General features: G+C 46.3%; 1 protein-coding gene across 1 annotated transcript; it reads left to right on the forward strand.

Moving 5' to 3' along the window:
• Window positions 1–795: 795 nt before the first annotated feature.
• On the forward strand, window positions 796–11,205 carry inka2 (inka box actin regulator 2; the record flags this gene model as incomplete). The annotated part of the gene is made up of 2 exons (XM_083660600.1): window positions 796–867; window positions 9,925–11,205. 2 exons carry the CDS (start codon window positions 796–798, stop codon window positions 11,203–11,205), a joined length of 1,353 nt encoding a protein of 450 aa, XP_083516726.1.
• Between the last annotated feature and the right edge of the window lie 1,646 nt (window positions 11,206–12,851).

The following is a 12,851-nucleotide window of genomic DNA, read 5'->3' on the forward strand; positions in this document are numbered from 1 at the left end:
GATTCAAGATTCAAGATTTTTATTGTCACTCCATGGTACAAGTATCACGTGTGAAATTCTTGTGCTGTGGACTCCGTTTACAACATAGTACAAATATAACAGGGCATATGAGTGCAAAAACAGCAAGAGACACAACAAGCAATAAGGCAGTATAGTGATAAGACAAGTCAGAGACAGTGGCATATTCACTGCACATAGGTGCACATGTCATGTGCATACTTTAGACTTTTTAGGTTTCTGAGAAATTGTTATAATGCTGCTGTAGCTAATTAAATATCACTCGTCCATAACATAATTATGGGTCCCCATTCCATCCAAGTTTGAATGGGATTTAGAGTGTCGTGGGAGGCTCACTCATTGGAGGAACTTGGATGGGCAACGTAAGCGCTTCTCTTGAATGAGAAAAGGAGAGAGAGGAGAGGGGGGGCGGGTTGAACAACATGCGCTCACTGCATGCACAGCCTACTACTACAGTAGCAAGGCAGCAGCAGCGGCCACTGGGAGAGACGGCCTGACGCGTTATACATCCGAAAGGAGCTCATTATCATTTTTGGAGTAAACAAAATATTCGTCGTCAGTGAGTTTTCATTGCGGATTTCGCGTCAGGACAAGACGCGCACATTCCAGAGCAGGATTTGCGCATCTCCAATTACAAATTGGTGTCTCCTCTCCTCTCCACGAGAATGCTGATTTTATTCCGCAGCTTTTAGCGTAGTGGCCCAAGTGATAGTTTTCATATCATGCTTGAAAGGCGATTGACGAAGCGATTTATTTGAAATTCTTGCCCCATTCACAATGGAACAACAGCTCTCCAAACCAGAACGCAAAAACATGGACGCGTGCTTGAGACGCCTGAAGCAAGAACTGGTATGTTCTGTTGTATGCATCTCTAATTAGACCATAATCGTTGTCTATAACCTATACAGTATAGCAGAAGTATAGTCTACTGTACATTTTGAACAATACCATTTTTATTGTGCAAACTTCGCTAGACTGCTGGACACATAAGGGGGAAAAGGGGGGGGATTAATTGTTCAAAACACCTTGGGAAAAATATGTATAGTGCTTTGTTTACTGTCTAATTGGCATATTAATGACTAATATTCTATTGAGAGTGGGGTGCCAGAATGATGGGGAGAGCCATTTCCCCCATTCATAGTAATCTGTGTAGGCTTAAGCTTTTGGCAGAGCAGCAGAGGCATGTGTACATCCCCCTCCCCGTCCACGGCGCATCTGGACCAGATGTTCATTATAGCTTAAATGACCTAAAGACAGTCTTTTGTAATCTCCTATGAAGGACTTTGCTTTCATACAGTAGCTCCATCTGTGGCAGGCTGTGGCTTCTTTTCTTTTCCACCCAAAATAAAACCACAGGTGCACTGTGGTTTTATTTTGGGTGCAAAAAGAAAATAATTTATAGCCTAGATAGCCTATATTTTGCTCTGCTGTAGGGTGCATTTGCTGTGAGGTCTTGCTTTTTCACACGGCACTCAGTGGCATTTTCAGTCATGTTTAATGCAGCGAGGGTCATCGCATGATGCCATAAAAATAATTTGACACTCTCCCTTATTATGCCAATTCATGTTTTCTTATACATTTCCACTCCTCTAATAAACACATGTGTTTGATGGTAGCAAATTGAGAGTGCCATCGTTCACCCCCTTCTTTGAAATGTCAAAACCAAATCTGGAGGCTCACCCTCACTCAGCCTCAAATCTTCTGCCAGTAGACCCATTTTCAAAGGAGTCTTTAACTGGCACAGATTTAATTTGGAATAATCTTCAAAGCATATTTTTTTCTCTCTCTACCCCAGCCACTGGCCCACAGAAAAAGCCCAGCATGGCTGTGTATTTTGCAACATGAGATCAGCTCTGTGACTTCTTGATTCTCTGCACCAAATTAGCCACACGTCTGTCAAGTGGCACTTGAGATTTGGGAGCTATAGCTAGAGCTGATGCCAGGCGGGGGCATGTTGTTTGCACTATAGCTTCCATAGCACAGTGTGGTAACATAATAGAAAAGTGTCATGTCTCGTCTGTGGGATCAAACAGAAGAAGCGATAGCAGATGCCGGTTAAAAAGACGAGGCCGTGTCCCCTGCACAGGACCATGTGGGGACACAATCTGTTGCAGTGTCTTGTCCTGAAAACGAGGGGTGTCGCTGCCAAGGTTGTCACTTTTCCTTTCCACTGTGACTGATTTTCATCCGGTGCTCATTGGAGAGTGGCAAACAGGTTCCATCTGCAATTAGTATAATCACAATCGTCTTTCTCCCTACAGCAGCCATGATCAAAGTCAGTAATGATGCTCTTCCTTTTAGACTACTCTTCAAACACTGCGATGTGCAGTATCAATGTTCACCTTTATGTCATTTGTAAGCACTTTTAGTCTCTCTGAAAGAGACCCTCCGGCCAAATGGCGGAGATGTTGGCGTTGGAGTTGATCCTGCGGTGCTTAGAGAAAGGAAATGTGAGCCGGGCCTGGCTTTCAGTCCTCATGCAACAGTGCAGTAACTCCGAGCCGTGAAGTGAATACTCAGCCCAGGTTTAAAAACAGCTGCCCAGCAGAACCACACTATACCCTTTAAGCCTCTTTAATGAGTCCAATGGATCCACTCCTTTACCAGAACCTTGAGAACCTGCTGCGTCTAAAAGAAGAAGAGTGTCACATGAAAGTGTGAACACTGTCTGGGGTCACCAGGGGTCAAGTCTGTGTGGGGTCGCAGGTCAAGCTTGAAAATTTGACCTGATCAGGCCTGGGGGCTATTTGTCCCCAACTGCTGACCAGAGGTACTGCGCCACCCCTTGACACTGTGTAAATCAACCCTGGCAGATTGGCTTTCAAGTCAGGAATGTATCAGAATTGAAACAGGTTGTTATTTTTCTACTTGTATTACTCCAACTGAAATCTGTGTTTATCAAAAGGCTACCGACTTTCATTTGCTATTATATAAAGCACTGTAAGCACTGCAATCTCATGGGAATAATGGTAACAATGAGATATTTTAATCTCAGCATGAGTCTATTCATAAATGGAATAGGAGTCATGAAAAGAAAAAGAGCTAAGCCCCGCTTTCCTTCCTCCTTTGGAGCTGAAGACGCAAACGTGCCAATGTGCCCCTGACGCATCGTGTGCTAACGTGCCCCCCTTGACTCATCCTGTGTAAATGTTGGGTTCACACCTGTTGGACCACAGTGTCATAGAAACTCAAGCGTAAATCAAACCTTTTGATATCGACACGGGGGTGAGCTAATTTCACGTGCGCACTTCTTCATCCCCTTTTCACACCGGCCGGCGGCGCTTTTCAAACATAACTGTCACCTTGGAATTTAACACCAACGCCGGTGTTGCATGATGAGGTCATGGAATCTGAGAAAAACACGCATAGAAGTGCCAAAACCCACCGTGTGCGGCAAGCGTGTGTGCCCGCAAAGTTGCATGTTCTTTGTTAGATTCAGGGCATGCGGGATCAGAGAGGCCATTTACACCTGGCGTTAACATGTGTCTTCTGTGATCAGATTGCAATCAGATTGTATTTTATCACTTGAAATGCCAGGTGTAAACACCCCCAAAACGCATTGAAGAAGGATTGCAATCTGATCGGCCAAACCACCTCCGGAGGTGGTCAGGGATGCATTGTGTACACATTGAACACAAGTGTAAATGCAATGTGTCCTCTCAATCTGGATACAGCAACTTTATGCGGACTGAGAGGACAACCATTTCTGCAATCTGATTGCAGTCAGATTGCAGAAAACGCATGTTAACGCCAGGTGTAAATGGAATCAGGCTGAAGTGATAAAATACAATCTGATTGCAATCTGATGGCAGAAACCACATGTTAACGCCAGGTGTAAATGGCCTCAGAGAGTAGCAGTTTAACTTTCAGCTGGTTTGTTTTGTGCCTCTCCTATATGGCTCCCATTCTCTAACCTGCCCTTCCTTCCCCCTGGCTAAAATTGGCCCTTGGTGGCAGCTGTGCGGTTTGCATGATGCACTGTAGTATGAGAGCATTGTGTTTGAGATGGAACCGATAACCTTTCACAAGGTCTGTTTATCCTTCTGCACTGCGCGTACAGGCTGCTTAATGACTCACGGGGGGAGGTAAAAAATAACAAGTTACTACGCAAGATGTCACAATATAAATGGAATTAGAATTTATCCAGACATCAGTTGAGCGGTTAAGTCTGTCAAACATTTAAATGAGTTGAATATGTGGTCATGAGTAAATGCTCTACATGAGGATTAGATCAATATTGTATGGTGGAGAACAAGGCTGTGTACATGCACTGCCCGCCCACACACACACACACACACACACACAGACGCTGACGTCAGCCGCTTTGCTATCAAGCCTCTATCAAATGATTTCAGTCCCCAATGAAGATTGCCAGGCAGGGTTGCGTCCCCGTCACCATCTCTAAATATGATCTGCCAGTGACGATGACATGGATTCTAATCAGTCTATTTCTACCATAGTAGCCTCATTTATTCGAGCAGGGAAACTAGTCATCAAGCCACCTCCATAATTGAAAAGGCCAGCAGGGGTATTTGCTGCTGACAGTTGATAGATTTAAAAAAATGCATTAGGTTTGAAACTAATTTTACCTTCTATGAAGACCAATCCTGTTATGTTATAGGATTAGACACATGCATCAGAGGCATCATAATCACAGTAATCAACATATTAAACATTAAAAGTAGAACATTCTATAATAGATTTGAATATCATTACTAAAAGTCCACTCCACATGAGATTCTAAAAGAGGCTCTCCTGCACAGACCCCCTATAGGGGCTTTTGGACCTAACAGGGTCAGGATATAAGTCTTGGTCATGGATGTTAGAGAGGCATTCATGGCCTTTTTAAATAGCGATTTGTTTCTTCGCTGAACGTTGCCTCCAGATCGTGACCCGGGGTCTTTCCACAGTGGTCTGTGGCGTGTCCAGCGATACAGTCACAGAGCCGCTCTCTGTATCCCCAGGACAGAGATCCCATTCCTGCCCTTGACCCACACAGGCCACCATTCATTTTTAATGAGGGTGGAGGGAGGGTGGGACACGCTATAGCTGCATCTAGCCTGCTCCTACTAAACAGGAAGAGCCTTAACCTTGGCCTCACTCTTCCCTCCACTCCGACCAATAACAACAATATAAACACCAACATAGCCAATGGCCATGCCCCTCTACTTTATGGCCGCCTGCAGAAAGGGAGTGTGGTGGTTTGTGTTTGGTTGCAGTGTGCATTCGTGTGTGTATTTTCCCCTATTGATCCAGTTAAAAGCGCGTCAATGAGGTTCTTTGAACAAAACATGCAAGCACACATAGGCTCTACACACGCCTTCAAATACACTGACGCGTTCAAGCGTGCATGGCATGGCATGTGTAGATACATGTATGTGTGGTTGAGTGAGTTAAGTGTGTGTGCAGCCTGTGCAGGCAGTGCACTCATTTCCCCTCTTGAACTGAAGGTGCTATGATGATATGCTACGATGAAGGCAGAGAGCACAATCTCAACAGACAGCCCGAGAAGTAGCATTGATTTATTTATACCGAGTGGTATTTAACTAACTTTCATGCATCTGGATGGTTTGTGGATGCGTGTTTGTGCAAGCTGTTAAAAGGAATAACGCTCTTCTGCATGTTAGGTGTTCAGTCACTGCCTTGACATAAGACTTAATAAATTGAAGAAGCATCATGATGTCTTTCTTTCTTTCTTTCTTTCTTTCTTTCTTTCTTTCTTTCTTTCTTTCTTTCTTTCTTTCTTTCTTTCTTTCTTTCTTTTATGGTGCGAAGTTTTAATGAGCCTCCACCCAAAATTAATTCAAGACTGGCAGCTATTGTTCTTAAACTTTTAAGCATTCAGGCCTTAATTGGCAATTATACCCTGTTGGTTGGCATCACGCAGCGCAGCAGGAAGACGATGTGGGGGAAGGGGAATGGCTGGATAGCCCCTGTTTATTAGATTCATTCAACCTCCTCTTTTGATCGTTTGTCGCTCTTCTCTAAAATGATCCTTCATAAGAATAGATGCTCGATGGATGAAATGGCGACAATCGTGCGAGACAATTGGTTCAAAAAGAAGACATCACTGTGCTCTGAAAGACTGGGTTAATGATGGCATCGTCAATTCCCTGCGGTCACAATTCCATCCCAATGTTCTGACGTTTTGTCATTAAATTAGGTGTAGAGAGACATGTTTCTCACCTCTACCCTGAGTAAGACCTAAAGGTGCTAAGCTCGGTCGTGTCACATCTGTTTCTTCTCTTTCTTTAGCTTAATGAGGCACCTCCTCAGATGATTAACACATTCTGAGAGTGAGACAGCTCAGGATCTTCACTAAATGTTAAAACGTCATCTCCGAAACCAGAAACTGCCTTGGGACATTTAGTCACATTCAGCATGTTGGCTAATGCCAGATGCGAAAATTGAAAAGGCTGACATATTTGGGCCACAAAGTTTAGCCTTGAGTGGAGCCTTGAGTGGAGCTCCTTGAGTTAGTTGGCATGGTAAGGTGGGATACTAGGGAGTTAGTTGGTATGGTAAGGTGGGATAATATAGGGAGTTAGTTGGTATGGTAAGGTGGGATAATAGCGGGTTATTTGGCATGGTAAGGTGGGATAATATAGGGAGTTAGTTGGTATGGTAAGGTGGGATAATAGGGTTTAGTTTACTACTCTTTCACTCTTTATTATCACATGGTACAATATGAATTATTAATGCTGCCTTAGAATAGAAATGCCAGTAAACAACTCAATGTGCTTTAAAGAACCAGCGGGAACGATAATGGAAAAGTTGCATGCGAGTGTTCAATTAGGGTGTTTTAGCTAGCATGTGCAAACAGGTTGGCCATTTAGACTGCATTGGTTGGAGATACTATTTCAAACAACACATTTAATACACTTTAAGTGGTCCAACTTTCACCAGAAACTTAGAGTAGGAGTAATCCCCTGAATCTCCCCAGCAATCTTGCTGCGTCTTACGGAAGCCACATGTCTCTAACTCTGAAGATGTAATGTGTCATCCTATCATAAGACTTGTTGAACTTTGAAGTGGTCGAAGGTAAACCATAATTATCAGCTCTTTCCCATGCAGGATCTCCCGGGACACAGCCAATTATAACTAATGAAGTCAGCCATATGTGTAAGGCATGAAGACATGAGACAACCTGATTGTGCTAATTACACCATACCTTGGCGGGCCTATGTTAGCAAGCCAGCGGGAGACAAAGTGCCCTTTGTTCCCAGCATATGCATTGATAGGCTTATTAAGGGATCCTGGAGACTACTCGTTCCGCCCCTGTGCACCTACCTCTCCATATGCTGCTGAGGAGCACTATGATGTAACCCCCAGAGGTCTCAAGAGAAATGACAGCTGTAAAGCACGGAAGGGCTTTTTTTAATGAAGAAATTGCGACTGTTGTGTGAGCTTTTATTTCGGCACTGTTGCATTTTTATGCATTTTCATTTTGATTTTTTCAAATAGCAATCTTAAGGGAGATATGTGTTGCCTTGCGTTTTTTCTTTCCCTTTTTTTCCATTTTGCAACTCTGCATATCTTCTCATGGTTGGGGATTTATTTTTGATCTAGGCCATGGATGTTTGTTATCTATTAGATATTTCCCAGCCCCCATGATGATAGTGCGGCACAAAATGCTTGGGAAAAATAACATATTCTGCAGCAACATTCCCTTCTCACAGTGCTTAGAGCACTTTTGTTTTGCTATACTGTCAAACACAGTTGTTTTACACAGCTACTGTTCCCACCCGGGGTCACAATCACTGCTCCCCCAAGATTAGTATCACTGCACCCCCCTCCTCCCTATATGCCCCCCCCCCCCCCCCAACTGTTCTTATGGTGTCATCCATAATTGAATCCACCAACAGTTCCCTCTTCAACATCTAAACATATGGACAGCCCCCCCTTTCTCCTCCCACCTCTCTCCCTCCCCCTACTCGTCCGGCTGACACCCCAATCCACTTCCACTGCTGCTGGCTGTATATGATTGTCACCACCCTCCCACTCCCACCACTCTCGCTGTCCCCTCTCTCCTCTCCTCTCCTTCCCGCCTGAGTGACCCCACCTCCTGCTGTTAGGGATTATAGTCTAGACGGGCAGCACTGATTGGCTGCCCCCGTCTGGTCGTGTTCCCCCATTGGAGAGAGATACATATAGGGGCAGTCAGAGCGATCGGTTTGAAAGGTGAGCGGACAGACAGTGACAGACTGGCAGAGGTACAGACAAACAATCCAGAGACAGGGACTCCTCCCCGCCTTTGTGAACGTTTATAAGGTAAGGAGATTTATGGGCGTTGATTTCTGAAGATTTAGGAAGTTTGGTGCATAGAAATTAAGGGCAATGATGAGTCTTGAAAGTTGGTAACGTGGAAAGTTTTATTTATTTATTTATTTATTTACTTATTTATTTACTAGATATTTAATCTTATTTGACAGTGCTGGAATCAAATTGCTGTCTTGTGTGTTCTCTCGTAACAAAGGCATCTTTCCTAATCTTTCGTGCAGTAATTTGGAATTATGATGAGTCGACGTTGTGCTGCAGTTTAACCGATGGATCATGAGTGACCTTTTTTAGTGAAAAATAAAAACGAGTGAATTGTCGATCAGTGTATAAGCTGCTGCTGTTGATTTTAAACTTGTGCGTCTTCTTCGTAAGATTCAGTAACTTTCCCATCCACATTTTCCCCAGAGACTCTGGCACACTTTGCAAAATTCTTCGCATGCTTCCTCTCTCATTTTCCCACAGTTGTTTTGAAAAGGGAGGGTTCCTGGCAGGTTTGCTTCATCTGTCGGTTGTTACACATTTACCTGTGTGTGTGCGTGTGTGTGTGTGTGTGTGTGTGTGTGTGTGTGTGTGTGTGTGTGTGTGTGTGTGTGTGTGTGTGTGTGTGTGTGTGTGTGTGCATATAACTGTCATCGTGTGACAAGATAAGGATTCAAAGTCAAAGTTGGTGCATAATGATTAAGGCCAACATGTTAAGACACAGGTCAGGACAGGATGCTGCTGCATATTGGGGCTTTCTGACTGTCTGCCTCCAGGAGAAAGCGGTTAGTCCTGGTCACATGACATGGTCACGTGACACACGCTCTCAGACAGATAGGAGCAGAAAGAGAGGAGGAGGAGGAGGAGGAGGAGGAGGAGGAGGAGGAGGAGGAGGAGGAGGAGGAGGAGGAGGAGGAGGAGGAGGAGGAGAGGCATAAAGGCAGAGTGTAGGAGTGACATTCAGAGGGAAAGCAGAGTGAAGAAAAAGATGTGGGAGGTGGGAGGAGAGAGAGTCTGAGATAAGACGAACTGATGGGTGCCAAAAGAAAAATATGAGTAGAACAGAGTGAGAGAGAGATGACGACATCGAAAGTCTACTTCACAGCTGTCATGGGGGATACTTTGTCATGCACAGGCCATCTGGGGCCCAGGCCTGCCATTCAAAACTAGGGCACATGACCCATAATTAAGAAAAGGTGTGCAGCCTGGAAAACACAAAAGACGACAACAGTCTTAATATGGAGACAAAGAGCATGCTTATTCATTGTGCTGTGATGGTGAATACTGTACTTTTTTTATTCAGTAATTCATTCATTTGATGTATTTGATGTCAGTTGCTGGTGAGTAATTGGATTTGTCTCGGTGCTGAGATGAATGGTGGTGAACATAAGGGGGACAGTGGGGGAACTTGTCTTTGATGGATGACATGCGGCCCTACAGGAGGTGGAGAAGTCAAGTGCTTCAATTGATGAGTGGTACCAGGTCTTTTGTTGTTAAGCCTAACTGGACATCTCCCTGTCCTTTTTGTCTCCCATCTCTCTCTCTCTCTCTCTCTCTCTCTCTCTCTCTCTCTCTCTCTCTCTCTCTCGCTCTCTCTCCCTCCCCTCTTTTCCCTTCTCTCTTCCTCCATTCTCTCTCTCCCTGCAGCTGTCTATGAAAGAAGCAGGAGATGGCCTCCACGTTCAGATGAATTCCATGATGGGAGCCCTGCAGGAACTCAAACTCCTCCAGGTTCAGACGGCACTAGAGAGCCTGGACATCTCGGGACGGCCCATTAACCGCGGGCCCCCACAACCTGCTCCACCAACGCCTCCCGCCGCCGCCACCACCGCCTCAGGCGAAACTCACGGGCCCGACTTTACCCAGACCGTACCTGAGGAACCCAGCCCAAGTCCCATCTCCAGTCCCAGGCCATCACTGGACAGCAGAGTCACCACCAGTCGAAACGAGCGGAGCCAGTCCCAACACAGGAGCAGCCTGGGAACCTCGTCTTCCTCCAGCTCCAGCCTGGAAAGTGACAGCGAGAGAAGCGAGCGTGTCCTCGAGTCTATTCCCGGGAGGTGGTCAGGATACACCGCCCCCCAGGCGGACTTCTGTGGACCCACGGTGGGCAACCCTCCGCCGGAGCCCTATCCCGATCCGCTGGCTGCCCGCCGGGCCCAGGTGGTGGACCTGCCTGGGATCCTGTACAGCCTCTCCAGAGAGGGGCCCTCGTTGGACAGCGACTACTCCCGGGACAGCATGGACGACGGCAGCGACTGGACCTCCTCCCTCATGAGCCGCAGTCGCAACCGGCAGCCCTTGGTGCTGGGGGACAACGTGTTCGCAGACCTGGTGGGCAACTGGCTGGACCTGCCCGAGCTGGAGAGGGAGGAGGAGGAGGAGGAGGAGGAGGAGAGGAGGAAGAGGAGAGCCGAGAGGACGGCGGACGGGGGGGCGGACAGACCGGACACGCCGGCTCACCCGCTCCGTCTCAGCCGCTCGCAGGAGATCTGCCGCAAGTTCTCCCTCACCACAAACATCTTCAAGAAGTTCCTGCGCGGCGTGCGGCCCGACAGGGACAAGCTTCTCAAGGAGAGGCCCGGCTGGATGGCTCCGGAGCTCCCCGAGGGAGACCTCTTCAAAAGACCCAAGAAGCTGGGTCCGAAAACGTCCAAAGGGAGCTTTTACCTGCCGTTCTGGGCGGGTGCACAGCAGCAGGGGGGGAAAGGCAGGCCGTCGTGTCCACATCTAGCTGAGGCGGAGAGAAATCACCACCAGCTCCCCCAGTTACACCAGCAGCATCTGCAGCCGTTTGCAGGCATTTATTTAGACAGGAGACAGCCAGAGAGCAGCAGGCTGGAGAAGACAGACAGGAGACGGCCAGAGAGCAGGCTGGAGAAGACGAGGCAGCCGCTGTTTGACTACAACACTGCTGTGTGGGTCTGACAGTGACTCTCCCAGGCCCGGGGCCTGCACACTGCTGCTGCTGCCAGACTGACTGACAGGTGTTGGGGGGGTTTGGCTTGGCTGCACGGGAATGAATGAGACACTGGCATACAGTTATCTATATATATATATATATACAGTTATCTGCCTACAATGAATCCACAGATAATGAACTCCACATCTCCAACTTTTCCTCCTCACACTGAAATATTATCAGGGCAACAGTTTGTCTGACAATCTCAAACAAAACCTAAACCTCGTTGGCTGTGTGTGTGTGTGTGTGTGTGTGTGTGTGTGTGTGTGTGTGTGTGTGTGTGTGTGTGTGTGTGTGTATGCGTGCGCGCGCGCCCATGCGTGTATTCGTGTGTGCGTGTGCGTGTGCATGCGTGCGTGTTCCTGAAAAGAGAGAGGGACTTTCGTAGCGAATTTCCCCCTTTGCAAGTTTTGTATAATTCACATTTCTTCTCACGAGTGTGCGCATCTGTGAGTGAGTTCCCTGGACTTCTTAATAGACGGTACTTTGATATGGACAATGGGCAATCTTTCTCAGAATGTCTCGTTTATTTGACTTTTTCCACTTCGATGCTACACACACTCTCATATATCACACTTGATCGTTGCATCTATGATTAGAACAGCGACTGTGGGATCGCATGGGCACGGTTTTCTTTTATAAACGACATTACAAACAGCTGTTACCGAATGCACTGCCACTGAACACGGCCATAATCTCCCTGCTGTTTCCGTACAGGCCGAGAGGTTTGGGCCTCGGAAACCAGGTTTTGTCACTCCAGTCACTCACATTCACCTTGCTCAGGGAATTAATGTTATAGAGAGCCTAAAATGCTTATAAAAATAGTTTCACGTGGTCAAACCAAATGGTTCAGCTATATTTAGAATCGGGAGAGACCGTAGAACATTTCACTCAGACCAAAACTAAAAAAAACAACATCGAAAAAAAAAATTCTTTAAATCCGCAGTTTTTTTTTTTAACGTTTTGGTCCGAGTTAAATGTTATGTGGTCTCTCCTGTTTCTAAATATATCAAGTACAACTATTTTTATAAGCATTTTACGAAATGTCTATTGGAAAATAAATGGCGGATGAAAATCTCTGGTACGGTGCTGAAGCAGGAAGTGCCGTTCACTTTGGCTCTCTATACAGGATGCTACCAGACACTGCCAGATGTCAATGGATTTGACATACACAACTTATAGAGAAATGGTGCCTCATCTCGTCTTGTCTACTAACATACAGCAATGCCGTGCATGACTAGTTTAACCATCCAAGAGTGCACATTGAACTTTGAGGCTTGTCCCTTCTAGTGCTTGTCAGGGACGTTGTTCTCGCTGCCGTACACAAAACACAAATGCTCTCTCCTGTGTAGACATCTTGAGTCAACTGTCAGTCCTCCTTACCTGGGTTGTGCGCTATGCAGAGAGAGAGAGAGAGGAGGCGGTAGAGACGGCACAGGCAGACAGGAGTACTGACTGACTGCCATCTGGTACCCGGACGTTACATATACTGTACACAGGTGAATACACACACGCAGCTGTCAGTCACAAGATGAGACAATTGAGGGGGGAGATAAAGACCCATAATCTGCATTAAACAGGTGGTTTAACGTAAGAGACGGACTATTTATGG

This window comes from Poromitra crassiceps (assembly GCF_964638095.1).
Source record: "Poromitra crassiceps genome assembly, chromosome: 25".
Classification (NCBI taxonomy): domain Eukaryota; kingdom Metazoa; phylum Chordata; class Actinopteri; order Beryciformes; family Melamphaidae; genus Poromitra; species Poromitra crassiceps.